Source organism: Oryzias latipes, chromosome 6 (genome assembly GCF_053564925.1).
Source record: "Oryzias latipes strain Hd-rR chromosome 6, Olatipes_Hd-rR_3.1".
Taxonomy (NCBI): Eukaryota; Metazoa; Chordata; class Actinopteri; order Beloniformes; family Adrianichthyidae; genus Oryzias; species Oryzias latipes.
In genome coordinates this window covers 9,135,261-9,156,967 of record NC_136242.1, presented here as the reverse complement: position 1 = coordinate 9,156,967, position 21,707 = coordinate 9,135,261, and the positions used below count along the sequence as shown (strand labels likewise).

Genomic DNA, 21,707 nt, shown 5'->3' with positions numbered 1-21,707 from the left:
CAAGACTGTCCTTCCTCGCAATCTCCTCCTCTTTAGAGAGCTGCTTCACTTTTCCAGGCCAGAGGGACAGAAGAGGAAGGAAAGCAGTCCTCCATGGAGGTCAGGAAGCACCTTCTCTTGTTCTTTTTCATCCCTCTTGTTTCGGTTTTCTTTCACTTGTCTATTACACCCCCCCCTCCTTTCCTCCTCTCTGTTTTCCATCTTCTTTTAATTTCTTTCCTCTCCTGGCTGCAACCACCGATCTGTTCTGGTGCTGTCCCCTCCCACGCAGAGGTCACCAAAGGGTTCAGACTGCCTAAACCTATAGTGCTGATCCTAATTTCAACGTCTACCAACCAGTCTGTGTTATTCCACGAAGACAATTGACAAAAAAAAGCTTTCAAGGTAAAAAGAAGAGCTGACCCCCATGAGGAACTTCACATGAATGTTAGTTGGCAGCAGCGTCACTTTGATGGAAAGGATGATCAGGCATAAACGCCGACCCCCCTGTCAGAACAGAGCTTGGGTTTTTCACGGTACACAAAAGCTTGGTACAAAATCTGTTACCCAGACTGCTGTGACTTTGACATTAATCCCTTGTCTCTGTTATTATCTGTATTTGTTTTAATGAAGTGACATTTCCTTTGCAGTAACACACTTCTTTAAAGGCTCACTCTGAGGAAAATTGTATTTTCAGTGTTTCTAACAAGTTCTTGCAGCATTTTTCTGTTGATGGGGGACATTAAGGTTGAGAAGATTCAGATCAAAGTCCCATTTCTCTTTGTTTCTTTGTTCATATAGTTAATCAGGAGTAGATTAAAAAAATGCCTTCTGAAATATTTTTATTTGTAACATGAAAATATGTTGGGCAGGCCATAAGCTCTGTGCTCTGCTCCATTCTGATGCAGCCACTTGTAGACAAATAGATCCATGTTCGTCCTTATTTTCCTCGTCTGAGCTGGAATCTGGATCAAAACTGTATGACTGCTCGCCATTTTGGTTGCACTGCTAATGTTAGGTTTATGTTGCGAGGGGCTGTAAGCTAGCAGGAGAGAGTATAAACAGATGGATAATGGGGAAAGGGGGCAGAATTATTCTGCACCAACAGTCCCGCCCATAACTCAGAGGTGAGTTTCTAACAAATTCCTGCCACTCTACAGGAACTTTGTCCTAGAAAACAACAGTTGTTTTTTTTAAATTTTGGCTAAAAACGGCGTAACTATGATTGGAAGATCTCTTTTAAAATAGATAAAAACACGATCGGAGTGGGGTTTTTAATAGCAAGGATCTTTTGCCATGTTTTTTGTCAGTTACTATGTTACATCCTGAACATTTCTGTCCCATTTTAATTTGATCTGTTCTGAGGAAATGTGCACAGAAAGATGGTTTATCGTTTGCAGGGGTAGAATAACAGGATCAGAGTAGTCAAAGAAGGATTCCGCGTGTTTGGTTGTTTGTCTTGGTGTTTAGGAAGGTTAATCCAATTTAACTGGAAGGAAACAGAGATATCAGTGAAAAAGATACGTTCACAACAAGCATTCAACAACACATGTTTTGACCATGGTGTTCACACTGGACAAGCAGGGAGGGGCTTTTTCTTCTCTTTTTCTACAGTTGACCATCCTGCGGACCTACAGTTAGAAGAGGCTTGGTGCAAAATGTCAAAGTGGTGCAGATCTGGTGAATCTTGCTCCAGGCTTTTTCTTTCACAGCTCTGTTCTGACATATGAAAGACTTGGTGTCATAGAATTCTGTCCGGGTACAAATTGCAATTGTTAATTTCTCCTCCATGTTTTCACACTGTTGGCATGGAAACCATCCATACATCACCACCAAATCCGACTCTCTGATTGGTCAACCTTTGACCTGTTTTAATTTGCAACTCGTGTCCAACGTCCATGCGTTTTGTACCTACAGCCCGAAAACAATCATTAAAACTTGCGTGGCTGCACAGGAGCGCTGCAGTTTTGGACGCAGAGGCCCAAAACATGCGTAAAATGCGTGTTTAGTAGAATAAAAGTACCTAAATAGGCATTTGCAAAAAAGTAAAAGCAGGTGTCAAAACAAGAAAACCAGATGATGCAAAGAGGAGCAGGAAAGACAAAGGAACCTCTGCATGTGCTATGTTGATCTATTTACATTCACTCCTCTCAATTTTTGCACTTTCTGCCAAAAACATCCATATAGCTTATTTATGTGGATTGCATGCATTCTTAAGCCGGCTTCACATGCAATCCTCAGTGTGTACAGTTAATAAATCAACTGCAGTGTGTTTTTGCAAGTGCTATCAAGGTTGCATGTGTAGAAATGCATGCAACCCTTTAGTAAATCACATCCTTCAGTGATTTTATAAAGTAATGCTTATGCTGTACTTTAAAAGACAAAAAAAAAAGGTTAATTTTTTACCTTTGTGTGCTGGTCCGGTAAGCTCAGAGACTTGCAAATCAATCCTTGTCTTGGCAAAAAATACCCTGCCTACCTTGAGGAGGGTCTCACCCGAATGGCATTGTGATCCCTGCTCCTGCCCCGGAGGGTGGTTAGAGTGGGCGTGTCCCTGTTTCCCTGACACTGCTCACCACCTGCAGGTGATCAGTAATCATCACCTGGCTATTTAAACCACAATGGACCTCCAGCCTCTGCCAGATAGTTGGTTCCCATGTGGAATCGGTTCTGTACATTTTCATCCAGCCTAAAATACTTCTCCATACGCTGCATTTGTGTCTGCGTTTGGATCCAAATACAAACTCCCATAACAATTGGACACAAAAACAACAAACGTGGACCTGACAAACCTGTAAATTACTTAGTTTACTGCTCAGGAAAGGTATCCATCTTCCTTTTGATGCTGAGAAGTACTTCTTCCACTTCAGGAAAATCTCCTCCCCTGTTTCACAACAAAAAGGAGCTAAAAATTAGTTTTAAAAATCAACTTTGTGCTAAATCAGCTAAATACTTCTGACTATGTTCAAGTTCCACTCTGATCATCTTTTGATCTATTTTCAAAGTGTTCCCAGTGGTCTTTCAAATATTGTCGATTTTAGCCAAAATGAAAAAACCCAAACTTTTCTTAGACATCGTTTCTTTAGAGCAGCAGGAGTTCATTAGAAATTAACACCTCTGAATTGTGGGCAGGACTGTTGGTGCAGAGTATTCCGGCTTTTGTTCCCCGACATCCATCTGTTTACACTGTCTCCTGCTAGCCTACAGCACCAAACACCCCCAAAGCGGTGCAACAAAAATAAAGGCGAGTAAAATCTGATTAATTTAATTTGATTAATTTAATTTTAAATTAATTTGACGTAAAGTTTTAAGCCAGATGAGGAAAACAAATATTATGGATCTATTTGTCTGCCCCTGGATGCATCAGAATGGAGCTGAGCAGGGAGACTTTGGCCCACCCATTTCACTTGCTGTGTCACAAAAGTGAGCTTTTCCAAATGGCCTTTTTTTTTGTCTGCTCCTGATTCATCCCAATTTGAATAAAGAAATACACAGAAACACAGTTTTAATCTTGAATTATTTAATACATGTCCATCATAAGAAAATGCTACAAGAACACGGAAAAAAAAAACCCACAATTTTCACCAGAGTGGCTCCTTAATGGTATTTATGGTTAAGGATCTATGTAATTAAAATACATCTTTAGTTTGGTGAAAAAAACAAGCAGGGTAGGAGAAGAGGAGCAGAGATGAAATCAAGCTGCAGCTGATGAGATTTACATTTCCTTTAATCAAGTTAATGTGAATGATACACACACTCATGAGCAAATATGAGACAAATATTTATGCCTATGAGCAAATGGATGCAGCTGACCCCCCCCCTGCAGCATTTTCTAGCAACTCAAACTTTAAGGTGCCCAGAACAAACTATGTACCATATTTCCGCATGCTTTAAAATGTGGAGCACCTTATGTATGGATTAACTCTGGTTGTGTTTACTGATGTCTGAGTGATTTTGAGAGGTGCAAGGCGCTCTGTAAGTCTACTTTTAACAGGTAGCTAACAAGTCTAAGGCGGCTAACGTGTAGGGGTGTCAGACTGTGAGTTTTTTACGTGTTACTAACAAGGTTGGGAGTTAGCGTAGTCACATAACATTTGTTTTATCAGTATCAGTCTCTTTTTTTTATGAGTAGCAAACAAAGTTGTCTAACGCTAACTGACTTTAGTTAGCCAACTAACTAGTTGGCTACGTTAGCCACGTTAGTTAACTAGTTGGCTAACTAATGTGGCTAACGCTTGAAACGTGGCTAACGTGTAGCGTGTTGCAAACAAGTTCTAGGTTGTGTCTGAATTCCCACCCTAACCCCCTAACTTAGCGGTGCCCAAATCCAGGCCTCGAAGGCCGGTGTCCTACATGTTTAACAACCATCCTGCCATTGAAGCTCCTTATTGGTTAAAAGCACACCTGATCCAGGTAATCAACAGCAGATAAGGCAGTGTTTCTGGAAAATTAGCAGGCCTAACTACTAAAAAACTATATATGGCGGCACTATGTAGTTTCCTGGATTTTAAAATCTAATTGATATGAGCATTTTGCGACTATTATTTATGAGTCCACTGTCTTCTGAAGATAAAAATGTTGATGATTTATTTAAAAAAATACATTTAAATAAAAAACGTTGGCAAGAATTGTTCCAACGCAATGCATTGTGGTCTATATTCGCCGATCTAGTGAGCATTGATGCACACTGGTTTTTTGCAGAGACTTATGGGAAATTTCTAGGGCACTCAATTTGGGAATTGTAGATTCGGACAGCACTACAAAATGGCGAGCGCACTATATAGTGCACTATCTAGGGGTTAGGGTGGGAATTCATACATAGCACCAGAGTTACTGTGAGCACAGTTAATAAAGTCTGACTGACTATCTCGGACTCTTTTTTTCTCAGTTAATATGCCTTATAGTTCGGTGCACCTTATTTATGACATAAGTTCACAAGTAGACCATTTATTGATGGTGTGCCGGTGCACAATATTCAGTATTTATGTATATTTCAATCCAAATTAGTGTTATGTATACGGTCTCTTCTCATAACAGAAAAGACGACCTCTGGGATTTTCCACGGTGTCTCCTTTCTCCGTCTAGAACTCAAGGACTCAAGAATTCTGAAAGTTTTGTTCAGATCAGCTTGTGGATAACAGATACAAACCATGGACATGTTAATTACTCTCTGTGGAACTTGTTCAGCATCCTCCAGAGATTCCAGCTCACTGAACATTAACCTTTCGTTGCTTTCCAGGAGTCATTTTTATCCAGTTTGATTAGAGCAGACATGTTCCAGCTGAGCTCAGTGTTAATGATATTTTGGTGTCATAAGGGTTGCGCAGCGATACGATGGGGGAAATCTTAGAATAACTTCAGAAATATAATCTCAAACACAAAGCTGAAGCTCATTAAATGAGCATTCTTCATAGCTTGTGTTTTATCCTTCCCTGACCCTCTTCCTCAGCTCACAGTGAGCATTTCTAAACAGATTAACTTGATCTTTTATGCTTTTACTCATGCTGTAGAAGTTAAAGAGCAATGTTCAGCACATCACTTGAAAAAGGCCTGTTTTCACACGGCTGCACAGGTTCTGTTGTTCCTAATTGTTATGATATTTTCGGGTCAAAACTATTTCAGTGAGGTTGAAGATTGATAAAGAGAGAATATTTATGAAATAAACTGCAAGGACCAACTTGTTTTCACAATTTGTCTTTCTTACTCCATCTTTGAGTGAAAATTTGACCCAACCACTCACCAACATTTGGTTTTGGGGATAGTAAACGATGGCCATTTGGTGGCAAAGTGTGAAATTTGGTGATTTTAACATTTTTGCACCATATGGGAAAAAATAACAGTATTTTGATCCATTCACACATTTCTTAGTATTTCTCTGAAACCTGCTCCTTGAGCACCAGTCCCTCCCAACTCACAAAAACAAGCAGTCTTCTTATTGTAGATGAGTGTTAATAGCCCCATTCCAGGAAGAGTCTGCTGCTAGCTCCGCCCCCAGGCTAACGCACACAACGACTATCTCTGGAGGTAGTAGTGATCGGCAAAACACTTTCATTTTTTAATGCAAACTGCACATCCATCTTTGCAAAAGTTTGGATGTTGTTTGTTTTCTCAAACACTCAGACAAGCTTCAGAGGCCGGTTCTAAGTTGATGTCTAGAAATGGGCGGCACCCAGAGGGAGGGAAAGGCGGAGCCTCAGAGATGGAGTCGTCTTACTTCCAGGTAAGAAAATTAGCTACAAAAATAACTCAAAGAAAATGTTCTTAAGTGTTCCAATGGTCATATATATGGATATAGTTTACTCTAAAAGGCTTAAGAAAAGCATGACAGGTCTACCACAACCAAAATTTTGTTGATATTTGAATTCAGAGGCCATCACCTTGAATTCTTTTAAAAACTCTACTTTACAACCTTTTACAAACCTAAAATCCTAGGTGTTACAATCCCCTTGTGACTCCTAGAGCATCACTGAGAAGCTACTTGGAAAAAAAAAGGGTTTTAAAGTTTGTAGATTTTTAGGGGAGTCACCTGGCAACATTTACCTTTTTCTCAAACATTTTTTTACTGGTGTATAACGAAAATATCATGAGACGTTAGCTGAAGCTGAACAAATATAACATGATTTGAACATATGAAATAGGATTATAACAAAAAAAATCTGTCACGACTAGAACGCGGGACGGACCCAGATGCGGAAACCCAGAAGGCAGAGACAGGTAAGTGAAAGGTAAGTAAGAAGTTTATTCGGGTTCTTGGTGTGTCCTGACGAAGCTGTGGGTAATCGAGGCTGCGGCTCTTGATTGGACGCTTCGGTACCGTTCGAAGCAAACTCCCTGAACGAGGAGCGGATAGAGTTCGTGGCTTGGGTTCTTGGTGCGTGGCGTGGCTGGAGATCTTGAGGAGCAGAGACTGTGGCTCACAATGGCAGGCGGCGTCAGCGGTGGAGAGCTGTGGCAGCTGCTGCTCGAGGTGGTAAAACTCAGGTGACTCTCGTGGCATGAGATGGAAACCTGAGTGCAGAGGACAAGATTAGCTCAGAACTAGACAAGGGGCCAGACGTAGAGAGCTTCTGGAGACTAGGCACCATCAGGGTTAACCAACTGGTGAAGAATGATGAAGCTGGGTCTCCTTAAGTAGCAGGTGTCTTGATGAGTTGAGTAGTCACAGCTGAGATGAAGGAGCAGCAGAGCTGGAGGGGGAGGAGTCTGACAGGCCACCACGACAAAATCTCTGTTGCCATGGAAATCCAAAAAGGTACTTTTGTAGATTCCTCTAAAAATTACATGGAGCTGTTTGTCACCCCCTGGTAAACAAAACATTAAAAGGTTGCTGTGGAGATAAAACCAACAGAAAAGCCACCATTTTGAAAACGTTTTGTTTTTTTGTTTTTTATGACTGTCACCTGCAGCTCTGACCAGGGTGGCAGCCGCAGAATGGGGACAATTATTGGCGTTTCCAACATCTTGTGTTCGTGACCCCCTCCCCGTAACTACACATAGTGGGGGGATGTGTGTAGGTACGGGGACGGGGGTCCTATTTTTGAATTTTTCTGCTTGTTTATTTTAATTTTCATGCTTGTTTTTATATTATTTATTTTGATTTGTTTTAATGTAAAGCACTTTGTGTTATGCTTTTATATGAAATGTGCTTTATAAATAAAGTTTGATTTGATTTGATTTTGAGTGAGGGTAAAAAGGCAAATAGTGGGTGCGAGGGGGGGGCGCAGCTTACGGCTGCGGGTCTTACAATGCCCCTCACCTCACAGCTTTATTTGAGACTCTCATTATATTCAATTATTACATCTTTATGCCCGCACAATTACATATTTTTTAGAATGACCCCCTGCATGTTATAGTGCAGTGTTTTTCAGCCAGTGTGCCGCGGCACGTGGGAGATGGTCAGGTGTGCCGTGGGAAATTGCCCTCATTAACTGATCTAAAAACATTTACCATCTCCAGGATATCAGCTCTCTGTTCATCCAAACAGGCCCTGATAAAACACTGAGTGGAATATCAGGCAGTCGATTAAGTGAACAAAATTATGAAGCTCAGAGATGCTAGTCAATCTGCGTTCGGCAGCTGGTTGCACTACATCTCCCATGATGCATTGGGTTAAAGTGACAGGGTCTCAGCGCACAATGAATCTCTCCTCTTTAACGTCTTAAAACAACAACGAACACACATCAAACAGTTTTTAAATCTTCTAACTTAACTTTTATTACATCTTTTAGAAAAAACAGCTGCAACTGCAACTCCTTTTTTTTTTTTTTTTTGGATGCTGGTGTGCCGCGGGATTTTTGTCAAGGTTAAAGTGTGCCGTGGCTCAAAAAAGGTTGAAAAACACTGCTGTAGTTGATTTTTCAGCCAATCACATTTAAAGTTACAACCACACTTCAATAACAGAAAAGGATTTCTGCAGCTGCAGGATCAAAGAAGCCTGTTTAACCACACGCCAAAGACTCAGTGGGCCACCTGGATGAAATCATTACCAAATGATGCTTTCACCATCCAGCAGTACTGTTTACATATCATATACTCTAACCATCCACTTGCGTGAGGCTACAATAATTCGATCCAGAGAACTTTTTGTCCTGGAATGTCCAATTGGACCAAAATCACCAACGTGTCACTTCAGATTCCCACAGACACCGATCAGAACAAAGGGAAGGAGAGATTAATGTGGCAGATTGTGGAACCACGTTGGTGCTGATTATTCCTAATCTCAAACCATTCTGCATGGAAAGAATTTTGATAAGCTTCAAAACTCTGAAAAACACTGGAGTTTGGAGTGATGAGTTTTTGCTCCCTCCACGTTTCAGATTGCATTCCCGCTGTGTTCACTACACACTTCATGTTTCTTTGGCTTTCCTGCAAGCGTGCAGGAAGCATCCATGCAGCCCTTGATCAAACGAAGCAGGAGAAACATTTTGTTCCGAGGGATCCACACGTGGACGCAGGCGGACCTTCATGTGAGTCGACGTCATGTGCCCACAAAAGCTACACACAGCTAGAGGCACACAAACACACACAATAGAAATCTCACCCGTCCACATCAAAGGTAACAATATCACTTGGCAGAAGGTAATGTGTGTGGGCCAGGAACCTGTCTGAACCTTCTATTTATATAAGGAAATGAGATTATCTGGCATTCGTGACATGGAAAAAGCTGTGTTGAGCCTAAAATACACACTGGCTTTGAGCCAAATAGGCAAAGGATTTGAAAAGGGAACAGTCATTAAATGCATTCTAAGATCTTACTCTGCAATGTTTAGAAAAATGATTTTAGTCACTGAAAATACTTGGAATTTAAAAGTGTGATTTTTCTGAAAACATATTACATTTTTTAAGTATTTTACAAAGATGTTAAAATTGCTTAAAGTAACTTTTGTTTTAGCAGAAATAAGTTCTGTATTTCTTTGGGGGAAAAAGGCAATAAAAGTTTTTTCTAATTAAGGTTTTTTTTTCCACTTTCTAACATGAAAACCACTAATTGTTTCTATATGCCGCAAAAAATGTAGGTTTTCCAATAGGAGTAAAGCATTTTTGACTACAAATATTCAACAAAATACAACTTTCAGCACATTTTCCTCCATTATCCCAAAAAATGCAACAAGAACATGCTGAAAACACCAAAAACACCACTTTCATCAGATTGGGTCTTTTGACACAAGCCTGACGTACAGTACAGACCAAAGGTTTGAACAAACATTTTCATTCAAAGAGTTTTCTTTATTTTCATGACAATGAAAATTGTAGATTCACACTGAAGGCATCATATCTGTGAATTAACAAACGTGGAATTATATACATAACCAAAAAGGGTGAAACAACAGAAAATATGTCATATTGTAGGTTCTTCATAGTAGCCACCTTTTGCTTTGATTACTGCTTTGCACACTCTTGGCATTCTCTTGATGAGCTTCAAGAGGTCTTTGAATGAGAAGGTGTGTCCAAACTTTTGGTATGAACTATATATTCTGTATTAATTGTGTGTGTGTGGGGGGGGGGGGGCTTAGCAGCTTTTTGCTGGATTGTTTTATTTGTTTTTTTCACATTTTTACATGAAAGTCACATAATGACCTAAATCCTATAAACCAAACTTTTATCCTCAGCAAAGCAAAAATTAGATGACAAATGTTATAAGTGAGAGAGTTAAACCTACTTTGCACAAAACTAGTAAAACTTCCTGTTTTGATCGAGAAAGGTTTACAATGGCCAAAAATACTTTATTAATAGTTATTGGATGGATGCTTCACATGTAGAGCCTCAGTCAAACTGCCGTCATGGGTGGAAACTGGCTTTTTTTTTTCCAGGCGAAATATAGGCAAACCTGTACGGGCCATGAAGGTGACGCACGGCAAACATGAAGGTCGTAGAACAGTCTGTGAGTGAAAATACTTCATGCACATTTATGCTGCAAGCGGCAGGTTGTAGTGAACACCTAAACTCTCAACGGTAAGTAAGGGTGAAGTAGGTGTGGGCAGGCGTGTCGTACACGTGATAAGAGCGCACAGCTTGACAGTTAGAATTTAGGAAATTAGACAATCAAAGTTGTTAGGTACTTATTATGACATCAGCATTACCCAATACCCTTACCTGACCAGCTCAGTGGCCTTATGGTTAGAGTGTCCACCCTGTAACTGGAATACTGTGGGATCAAACCCAGGCTGAGTCATACCAAAGACTTCAAAAATGGGACTCAATGCTCACTGCTTGAGTGTCAATGAGTCTTCAGGGAACTCCAAGAGACACCTGTGCTTCCTTTATGATGCCCCTACAGCCCTCTACCTGCACCCTCCTACGGGTGCATGTGACTAAGGCTTTAACTACCAGTCATTTGGACAATCATCGGACTCCATCAGAGTCCTTAAGTTCTGTCCGTGTCACGGCTGCTATCTTTATCGCTCCTATAAAATCTCAGGCATGTTACTGAACTGGAACCCCGTTCTGGAGTTCATGTCCAGCATTCTCACCTCCTTCCTTCTTTGTATTCCAGGAATTTCCAGTCAGAAATGAAGCCATGCATTGCACGGTTCACCAGCTCTGCTTTTAACAGCATCCAAAAAAAACATCTCACACTCATGCTGCCCCAGACGCAATAACTCAAGAATTTTTAATGCTATATAGATCAACAAGAGAGAAAATGAGGCAAAACATCCCTAAACTCCAAAGAAAGCGGCGATGAATCCTAGACACTGCCACAATAAAACAAGTTGAACTCTTTTAATGGGATCGTGCAACCTGAGCTCAAAGAGGTGGGTGAAAACAGTAGGTGCAGATCTCAGAAGACGCTTCCCTGGGCAGCTGGAGGTATGTCGGCCTTTTTCCTCCTCTTTGTGTGCATTAGTGATTTAAACAGACGGAGCGAGGAGGAACGGCACGAGGCCTTTGATGTTTTTAAGTGGAACATCTGCAGAACTCAACACAAGACCACTGAGAGAAAGGAGAAGCGAGGTTATGGAGGAAATGTGAAGGAAAGCATGTGACTGGAGTTTAATGGGCTGAAAAAAGTGAGTGACTGTTATTAACTGCCCCTTTGTCTAACGTTTACCTTTATCCCTTTGTTGAGTGACCGACATGTTTTAGATCAGTTGATGTTGATGGATTTCATCCAGAGAGTTTTGTATGAGTTTCATAGAGCTCCAACACTTGTGCTTTTATTGCTCATTAACTACACAAATATTCAGTTACATTACATTACATGGGAGACCAGTCTGAAAACAAAGACTGATTGCATTCCTGTGCAACTCAGATGGCCTAAATTTCCTGCAGAGGTCTTTGTTTTTTAATAATCAAAGCTGCACCTCACAGGAACAAAATGTCCCGTACAGAAGCACTTGAAAAAGAATGTGAACAGAAAAAGTGAAATCCAGAATGAAGCAGCAGACCGATGAGGACTGCAGGAGCACTGGAGCAAAACCAGTCTGCTCAAACTTTCACAGAGAAGGTTTTGGAGCAGATTCTTTAAGATTTGGATGTAGCAACTTATGTATTTTTTTTTTTATTTCATTTGGAAATTTATTTCTGATGTATTTGTAATGTGTCCTGAATAGAAATAATTCATCATCTGTACTCCTTGTGTTTCTAACTAATGTTACATTGAAGATCTTTCAAATGTTTTTAGGTTCAAGAGCCTTTTTTACATGACCTTTACATTATCTTATCTGGTTATTTTAAAATTGTATTAAGTATTTAATGAATTAATTGAATTTAATTTATGTATTAAACCTAATTATTATTTATTTATTCAGTTTTTATGCATATATTTAAGTACATTATTGTCAGCAGAGGGAGGGGGGCAAATGGGTGGGTGGGTTTTTATTTAATACTTCAATTATGTTTTAAGTTTGTCTTTGTTAAAGCATTAAAAGCGCTTTCCTATAAATGTTTAATTTGATTTGATTTGATTCTATTCAATTCGATTTGTTTCGTTTCATTTCAATTCGCTTCGTTTCGCTTCGCTTCGCTTTGCCTAGCTTTGTATTGCATGGATTTGATTTGATTTGATTTGATTTGATTCGATTTGGAGCTTTACAGCTGCCTCACGGTGAATAGGTCCTGGTTCCAACCCCAGTTGAAACGTGTCTGTGTGGAGTTTCCACGTTCTCCCCGTGCATGTAAGGGTTTTCTCCAGTTACTGCGGTTTCCTCCCACAGTCCAAATACATCCTTCATGTTGATTGATTATTCCAAATTGTCCCTAGTTGTGATTTTGTGGCCCTGCAACAGGCTGGTGATCTGTCCAAGGTGTGCTCTGTCTTTACCCAATAGTACCTGGGGCAGGCTCCAGAAACCTTGTGACCCTGAAAGGTACAAAGAAGATGGATAGATACTTCATTTGACTGTTTCTGATGTCTAAAGCAAATCCTAAAATGGTCCAACTGTAAAGCTTTCAGGAGCTTTTGTGTCTCGCAGACTGAACCTGCTTTCATTGAGAGCAATAGTCCAAATAGGTTCCTTCAGGAGGACATGTCTTCCCAGTGCTTTGGGAGCATTTTCTCATCAATCACAAGCTCAAATGTTTGAATGTTGCCAGCCCAGCAGGCAAATTAGAGCAGAGACACAGCAAAGGGACCTCAAAGTGTAAACAACAAAGGAGCAATTTATTTTAAAGAAGTCATTATTAGAATGTAGTACCAGGAAATCTGATTATTTCAAGCTATTAATGGGTTTCTTAAATGGGTGTAGCATTCTGGAAAGGAAAGCAACTGTCATGGTTTGAGTTTATTTTGTCTTGGTTTTTGTTTTAGTTCTTGTCCTGTCTTGTTTGGTTCTGTTTCCTGTTTTATTTTGAAAGGTTTCCTGTCTTGTCTTGTTTCTTGAGTTTTACTTCCTTTGGTCCCCATCTGCCCTGATCGTGTTCACCTGTGTCTTGTCTACCCTGTCTGTATTTAAGTCTTGTCTCTGCCTTCCTCCTGTGCTGGTCCATTAGCCTTTGTCATGGTGTTCATGTTCCATGTTTTCCACGCTCATGTTTCCATGTCCCTCGCCACGCCACAGTAAGTTTTTGTTTGTTCTGTAATCCTGCTCTGCAGCGCTGTTTGTTTTGCATTAAACCCCCTTGTCCCTGAACCGTCTGCCTCCGCCTCTGCTACTGGATCCAACCGGCTCTCGAGCCACCCCCGCACATGACAGCAACTGCATTTGATTACTTTGATGTTCTAAAAACGCTTTTGGGAACTAGCTAATGTTGTTGAGATTGGGAACTACTTGCAAACCAAGCAGACACATTTCCTGTAAACTGGACCAATAGCTATTTGTCAGTCACTGATTTTGCAAGTTGTCCCACTTAAAGTTGGATCTGTAATGTTCTTCACAGAAACATTTCAAAAAACCTCACAGCTCTTGAGAAGATCTGTCTGGAAGAATGGACCAAAATAGCAGCTAGAGTGCAAACCTGCTGAAGACCCACAGGAAACCTTTGACCTCTCTCATTACCAGTGTTACCTCATAAAGTATTCAGGGGAACTTTTGTTATTGATCAAATGCGTATTTTCTGCAATATTAAACAAATACATTCTTCAAAGATCAAGTGTGATTTCCTGGATTTTCTTACATTCTGTGTCCTGTGTGTCTATGATGAACATTAGAGACCAAACTCATCTTTTTTTAAATGGGACAACTCACAGGATCACCAAGTGACAAATACTTTTTTTATCCCTTTCTTTTTGCTCAGACTTCTTTGGCTGAATGTATGAATGTAAATATAGTTGCTCATTGGGTGGTGCAGCTCAACAGTTGTCATATGAATATATATAGAAAACCTTCCTCTAAACATTTCCACAGCAATGCATGTGTGCACCCATCTAGAGGATACTTTTTTAGGAAAAGGGCTTTTTTTGCAAAGCCATCCATCTTTCAGAACTTGCTAAGTCACTTTTCGGCGTCAGGGTTTTGCTGGTGCCAGCCCTGTTATTGGGCGAAGGCAGGTTGCATCCTGAACAGGTCGCCAGTTTGCTGCAGGGCCAACTCCTTTATAGAAAATAATTGGTGCGTAAGCAGTTTAAACACACGTCAAGGAGGACCAAAAGCGCTTCAGCTACTGGAAGTCAATAGCAGGTAAGAATGAGATCAAATTCTAGCTAAAAGTTCTCTTGAGCTTGTTGTTCAAATGTCCAGAAACTGTTTTGAGAAGAGATGTTCCACCAGAGACAGCCTGCCCCTAGCCAAACGACATGAGAAGTGTAGCAAACAGCACATTTGAATTTAGGCTTGTTTAAACATTTCTGTTGAAAGAATAACATTGACTCCAGTGTTTTAATAGTCTTTTGATTTTTATTGTTATTAAATAAAACAAATGATTCCAAGTTTTCAGGAATTCTGACAGCATTTCTTTCAGAGTTCAGCTCTGTGATACGTTTGTTAATAATATCAAATGCACACTACGATAGTATAATAAAAAAACTAAGAGAATACAGGCTGAAAATAACTTAATTTAAGCAAAGTACCATGTTACTGTGATCACGTGCGCCCTCTGGTGGTGCTTGATTGCATCACACACCGTCAGCTTCATTGAGAAAACAAATAAGATTTCATTTCATTGCATTTAAAAAAAGTCAAATAGGCAGCCTCGTTTGATAAAAGATTATTTTGTTCATATTTTCAGAAATATTTAAAAGGTAAACAACATAATTCTCCTTATCTGAGGTAACGTCATTGGTTTTCTATGATGAGATTGTAATAATTAAAAAGTATCTGTACAAGCTTTCTGAGTTCTCTTCCATTAAAGGCTCTATCACTATGATGATTAAAGGCAGTATTTTTTTCCGCTGAAGACATGTCTCTTCCTCCTGCAGTTTTCTTTCCTCTTCCTGCTGAGCCAGTGGAGGCGAGCCCTGTCCGTCCGATCCTGAGTGGCTGATGGAAAGGTCTGCTCAGGAAAAACCTCCTTCAGCTTGATGAGGAAAAACTCCTCGAGGTTTCGGCCGGCCTGGGCCACCTCAGAGTCTGGCTGAAGGAAGGAAACCCATGAAGATTAGTCAAGTTTGAAGAACAAAGTTGTTTTTTTTACTGAAGATGATTGTTTGATGATGCAGCTTTATTTCAATGATGGAAACCCAAAAACTTATATTTTTTTTACCTTTTTCAAGCATTTTTTGTTCATAAAATGTATAAATCAACATTAAAGAAATAATTCAGGGATGTCAGAAATGAGGTGATCTCAGACATCAAAAACATACATAATTAAAAGTGGCGCAGTTCTTGAACATGAGCACAACGTCATCAACAAACTGCTCGGGTGTGAAGTAATGAAGAGTGTTGCTCTTGTCCAGTTTCCTCCGTATCACTGACAGGTCGATGGGTCTTTTAATGATCTGGTAGTAGTTTTGAGCCTGTTCAGATCACACAGAAGAGTAGATATAAAAGTGGAATTCTACATACGCACATTATAATCCAGTGCTGATAACTGATTGAATCTGTTGGACTGACCAGAGGGCTGACAGGCTCATGGAACGGGGCGCTGAGTTCATGACAGTACAACAGCAGACACAACTTCTCACACCTCTGTAAAGACACAAAAGTCAAACTGGATCTTTTTTGGTCTGGTTAATCCCAGCTCAGCTCACCCTCTGGTTCTGTTCGGACAGCGTGTAGGGGGCATGGACTTTAGCTGAGGAGTGGATGCTCTCGCAGTCATAAGCCTCCGTGGGTTCCTGGTCAGTTCTGCACAGCGTGCACACCCAGTCTCCCCTGAAACACAAACAGGATCTCTGCCTGAAAAAAAGCTTATCCACACCCGGGAAGTCTCCACATTCAGATCTGCTTTATAGATTAAAAGGACACTAGTAATACAGCCTCAGGCTCAGCCTTTGCCTCAGCCTCAGTCGCAGCCTCAGGCTCAGCTTCAGTCGCAGCCTCAGACTTAGCCGCAGCTGCAGCCTCAGCCACAGCCTGAGCCGCAACCGCGGCCTCAGTCGCAGCCTCAGGCTCAGGCTCAGTCGCAGCTGCAGCCTCAGCCGCAGCCTCAGCTGCAGCCGCAGCCTCAGCCGCAGCTGCAGCCTCAGCCGCAGCCTCAGCCGCAACCGCAGCCTCAGCCGCAGCTGCAGCCGCAGCCTCAGCCGCAACCGCAGCCTCAGGCTCAGCCTCAGCCGCAACCGCAGCCGCAGCCTCAGCCTTAGCCGCAGCCTCAGCTTCAGCTTCAGTCACAGCCTCAGGCTCAGCTTCAGTCGCAGCCTCAGACTTAGCCGCAGCTGCAGCCTCAGCCACAGCCTGAGCCGCAACCGCGGCCTCAGTCGCAGCCTCAGGCTCAGGCTCAGTCGCAGCTGCAGCCTCAGCCGCAGCCTCAGCTGCAGCCGCAGCCTCAGCCGCAGCTGCAGCCTCAGCCGCAGCCTCAGCCGCAACCGCAGCCTCAGCCGCAGCTGCAGCCGCAGCCTCAGCCGCAACCGCAGCCTCAGGCTCAGCCTCAGCCGCAACCGCAGCCGCAGCCTCAGCCTTAGCCGCAGCCTCAGCTTCAGCTTCAGTCACAGCCTCAGGCTCAGCTTCAGCTGCAGCCTCAGCCGCAGCTGCAGCCTCAGCCGCAGCCTTAGCCGCAGCTTCAGCTTCAGCTTCAGTCACAGGCTCAGGCTCAGCTTCAGCTGCAGCCTCAGCCGCAGCTGCAGCCTCAGCCGCAGCCTCAGCCGCAACCTCAGCCGCAACCGCAGCCTCAGTCGCAGCCTCAGTCGCAGCCTCAGCCGCAGCCTCAGCCTTAGCCGCAGCCTGAGCCGCAACCGCAGCCTCAGCCGCAGCCTCAGCCGCAGCCGCAGCTGCAGCCTCAGCCTCAGCCTCAGCCGCAGCCTCAGCCTTAGCCGCAGCTTCAGCTTCAGCTTCAGCTTCAGTCACAGCCTCAGGCTCAGCTTCAGCTGCAGCCTCAGCCGCAGCTGCAGCCTCATTCGCAGCCTCAGCCTCAGCCTCAGTCGCAGCCTCAGCCTTAGCCGCAGCCTCAGCCTTAGCCGCAGCCTCAGCCGCAACCGCAGCCTCAGCCGCAGCCTCAGCCTTAGCCGCAGCTTCAGCTTCAGTCACAGCCTCAGGCTCAGCTGCAGCCTCAGCCGCAGCTGCAGCCTCAGTCGCAGCCTCAGCCGCAGCCTCAGCCGCAGCCTTAGCCGCAACCGCAGCCTCAGCCGCAGCGTCAGCCGCAACCGCAGCCTCAGCCTCAGCCGCAGCCTCAGCCGCAGCCTTAGCCGCAACCGCAGCCTCAGCCTCAGCCGCAGCCTCAGTCGCAGCCGCAGCCGCAGCCTCAGCCGCAGCCTCAGCCTCAGCCACAGCTTCAAGCTGCCTGTAAGGGCAGTCCAGCTGCAAATGTTGCTCAGCACAGGGTTTTATTGCTGAGGGTAGCATCAAACACTCCTCAGCAATGATGATGAGTGCCCTGATTCCAGCATCAGAGGCTGTTTATGTTTAACTTTACATTTAAACTACTGAGAAACTTCGTCCAGCATACAGCAGAATAGCAATGAAACATAAATGGTGTGTGCTGCCCAGTGATGAATGAACTCAGCCAGTGGAAGCAGGAAGGAACGGTAGTGCCAGCCATCCACACATAATAACAGATCAAAGTCAATCAAGGCAATGACCAACCCCCCCCCCCCCCCCCCCCCCCCCCGCATTAACTCCACGTCCTACTATAGTTAGTCCATCAGAAACAGTTGGTTTCAAACCTAATGTGTATCTATTTCTTTAAGTTATACATAATTAATTCAAAAATTGGAAATTTACCTTTTTTTTGTTAATTCCTCTTTTTTTGTTATAGTAATTTAGTGTTTTGGTTACCTCATAATGTCTATTTCAACAGAAAAGGTCTGTTTTTAAGAAATAACTTTGATTTTAGCTGCGTTCCTGGTTGCAGTGAGTGTTGTTGTCTGTCAGATTTAAAGAGCAAAGCCAACATCTTTTCACAGTCGTGACATGTTTGTGTGTTTTGCTGCACCCACAGAGGAAAGCTGATGAGTGGGGGGATGTGACAGGACACATGGAAGACTTTGGGGCAGCGGTCGCAGCACAGGAGCTCTCCGCCATTCAGACAAACTGCACAGAAATCCTCACTCTCCATCTCCGCGGCTCCTCCTCCAGCCTCCAGCTGCAGCTCAAAGGCGCAGCAGAGATCAGAACGCTGATCTTCACTGTGCTCCACCTGAACTCCATCCGCTTCACATGCGGCTTCCGCTTCATCCTCCAGCTCCAGGCGTCTGTCTTGAGCCACTTCTGTCTGTGGTCCCAGCTCGATCACCACAGCCTGCCTAGCATCCGGATCCAGGTAAAAGGTTTCTGAGTCACTATTTCCACCATCGGAGCCAGAGTCAAACAGAATAAATGGCAGGTCTGGATTAGAGTCACAGTCAAAGCCCGAGTCTTGCTCGGGTTCCTCAGAGGAGGCGGAGTCTGGGCAGACTGGTTCGGTCCAGGATGTTGGTGCTGTTTCTGCTTGACTCAGCTCATCTGACTCCGGGGATGTTTCACTTATCTCAAACATTCCTGCCTCTTCCTCAGTGAATCCATTCTGCTCGATGAGCTTAAGAGAAGAAAATAAAGAATGCTGTTCAAACATGTACCCTCATCTGACGTCCCACGACTCTCCACCTCTGTACCTGTTCAGGACAGTCTGTTGTTTCCTCGCTGTGGGGCTGGGCATGAGTCTGACCCGGCAGCCTCTGCAGAGACACCACAGGCTGCAGAGATGACAAGCTCACTGACTGGAAGTTCAGACGTTCCAGGGTCACCACTGCTATGGAGGATTTACCCAGAATCCTCTGGGCCTCTGGGTGAATCCTGTAGAGACAATTGACAGTTTGAAACACAAGATCACAAATGTGGCTTTGAGAAAAATACATGTTTGAAAACTTTCAAGAATAGTGATCATCAGGAAGTATATAGAACAAAAAGGCCCAAATGTCAAATGATCCACTTTTTTTTAATACATGAGGAGTTCTTCTGATACCGGGCCTTGACAAAAACGTTTAAGATAAGAACTTAGAGTTTAAGATTCAACTATTGACTGTGTGATGCTACATTAACATCGGGTTTGGAAACACACGTTCAAGTGACCACTTCCAATGAAAAGTCTATGTAAACGCGCATATTTTACAGTTTTTAAGTCTGTTTTCAGGCTCTTCGTACAAAACGCACGGCTGTTGAACATGCATTAAAAGTTAAACCAGTGGACTTTGGCCAATCAGGTCCTCGGATCAGTCAGCGACGTTCGGAACGGCGACCTTTTCAAAACATGGAAGTGTCAACCATTTGAACATTGATCACGAAGGAGAAATGATTAACTGTGGTTTGTGATGCCAAGTCTTTCATAGAGCTGTGAAGGAAAAAAAATACTGGAGCATGATTCACCAGATTTGCACCGCTTTGACATTTCAAATCATACGAGAACTGGTCTGAGTGACTCCTCCCTCCTGGCATTCCAATCAGGAAGTACTAGCTAACTCCAAGAAGCCAAAATCCCATAGACTTCTATAGAGAGATAAACAGCTGTTACTCAGTCAGAATAGACAGAATTGGTCAGAATAATCATTCTTGCTCTGATATCTTTTTTTAACATGTTTTTGATAATGCTCATTGTGTTTTCACAACATTTTTTTCTGAAGTGCAAATAGGTGCCTCAATAAAAGTAAGTGGTTTCATCTCTCACGTTCAAAATGTTCGATTGACAGATTATCCCAAACCGTACTTCAGTGGAAGGGGTGTGGCCTTCCAACAAGCTCACACTTTATTGGCTACGTTGGTTGCCATAGAAATGATGACTTAAACCAACTCTGTACCCATAACCTTACTAACGTTTTCTGGCTCCAACATGGCGGTGTCCGCATTGCGAGACTTGGTTGGAGTCTGGAGTAATTCCTTCAGGTGACGTCACACTCACTCAGTCCAGCTCTCATTCATGGTACAGTCATTGGCTTCAACATTTTACCTGATTGTCCTCAGTAGAGCTTTTACACCTTTTTCAGGAGGCCTTTCCCATTCCCGCCATGCTGGGGACAAATCAGTGCTCTTTCCGGTACTGGTTGGCTCCTCCATCTCAGATGCTCCAAAACCCCTCAACTGTTTTTAACAATGAAGATGTATTAATGTATCTGTGCAGCTGCTATAACCCCCTCCCAAGCCGAGACATTCTTCAGTCTTCTAAGCATCACCTGGTCTGTTGAGAGGGCTCCCTCCTCCACTGCCAGATCTGGACCAGTCTCGGGTGACACAGTCTCCAGCGTCAGCTGTGCCAGGCCCCCCTCTCCCCGTGGATTCAGGGTGGCTCGCCTTTGTGGAAAGTTGCCATGGCATCTGTGATTCAGGTCTGCCATCTCCAGGAGATCAGGCCTCTTGGGGTAAAAAAAAAAAAAACAGAAGAGACAACACAGAACGAGCAGCTGGTTGGAAATTCTGCCACATTTATGAAAGTCAAAGCTGTAAAATTAGGAGAGAAAAAATAAAATGGAGAAAAGACTTTAAACAGGAATATTTGACTTCAATTCTACACAAATGTTCCCACGTGATTCAACAAAGCTCATCGCTTCAGCCGCACAGACAACATAAGCATCCTAAAAGAATCCCACCAAAGTTCAAGCGTGATCAAAGTTTACCTAAAAGTGAAGGAAAACAATCCAAGACGCCAGACCTGGAGTCAGGTGAACACTTCATCAGATAGAGACGAGAGGAGAAATGGAGGGATGGCGGTTTTCCATATGTCCAGTGCCATGGGGGGGGGAGCAAAGGATCTGATTGGTGGAGAGCTCCCTCAGCCTCCGGATATTTGAGCACTGTTGTCTCAGTCACAACAGACATGTGATGCTTTCACATCAGAGGAGGAGCGAGCGTTCAGAGGCTTTGTCAGTGTTACAGGAAGAGCCTCCGATCTCAGTCAGCATGGATCCTGAATGGCAATAACTGAATTCTGAATGCATCCATTTTTGGAATTTTTAACAATATTAAGTTCAGTCTTTTTTTAGTAGCATCTCGTTGTCTTATTTTATAACAATTATGCTCAAACCATAAATAATTTTGAATGACAATTAAAAATAATAAAATTATTTCTTTAAATAATAAAGAAAAATTGTCTTTCCGAGAATTTTTATTCAAAGAAAAAAATTCTAGTCTCTTTGACATGAGACATGCTTAATTTTCCTGTTTAAAAAAACTTTCTTTAAAAGTTTTTTTCCTTGCACGACAGAAAAATTACTTTTTTTTTCCTTATTACTTTCTTGGGATTCACTTTTTTGACGTGTCCATCTATAAAAACAGATTTTCAGGCTTTGTTGAAAC

At 42.8% G+C, this 21,707-nt stretch overlaps 1 protein-coding gene and 2 long non-coding RNA genes across 3 annotated transcripts; 2 read left to right on the top strand and 1 right to left on the bottom strand.

The window, feature by feature from the left end:
* The first annotated feature begins 11,316 nt into the window (after positions 1-11,316).
* Positions 11,317-18,512, top strand: LOC111947520 (uncharacterized). Its single transcript, XR_013656335.1, has 2 exons — positions 11,317-11,486; positions 18,385-18,512. It is a non-coding gene; the product is annotated as an uncharacterized LOC111947520 (long non-coding RNA).
* Positions 13,402-14,003, top strand: LOC144992415 (uncharacterized). Its single transcript, XR_013656334.1, has 2 exons — positions 13,402-13,474; positions 13,795-14,003. It is a non-coding gene; the product is annotated as an uncharacterized LOC144992415 (long non-coding RNA).
* Positions 14,731-21,116, bottom strand: LOC105354178 (uncharacterized). The gene is made up of 9 exons (XM_078948386.1): positions 21,029-21,116; positions 20,588-20,767; positions 20,365-20,495; positions 19,037-19,217; positions 18,383-18,960; positions 16,043-16,166; positions 15,906-15,980; positions 15,656-15,808; positions 14,731-15,426 (listed from the first exon to the last, which is right to left on the bottom strand). Exons 2-9 carry the CDS (start codon positions 20,747-20,749, stop codon positions 15,223-15,225), a joined length of 1,608 nt encoding a protein of 535 aa, XP_078804512.1. The 5' UTR covers positions 20,750-20,767; positions 21,029-21,116; the 3' UTR covers positions 14,731-15,222.
* Positions 21,117-21,707: the final 591 nt, after the last annotated feature.

What these genes read in the sequence shown, in the direction of transcription:
- LOC105354178 (XM_078948386.1), bottom strand. Translation starts at nt 20,749, where the DNA reads ATGGCAGACCTGAATCACAGATGCCATGGCAACTTTCCACAAAGGCGA. An exon ending in GCTCTACTGAGGACAATCAG is followed by an intron (nt 19,218 to 20,364) that starts GTAAAATGTTGA and finishes TTGTCTCTACAG; the next exon opens with GATTCACCCAGAGGCCCAGA. An exon ending in TGTCCGAACAGAACCAGAGG is followed by an intron (nt 15,981 to 16,042) that starts GTGAGCTGAGCT and finishes GTGTCTTTACAG; the next exon opens with AGGTGTGAGAAGTTGTGTCT.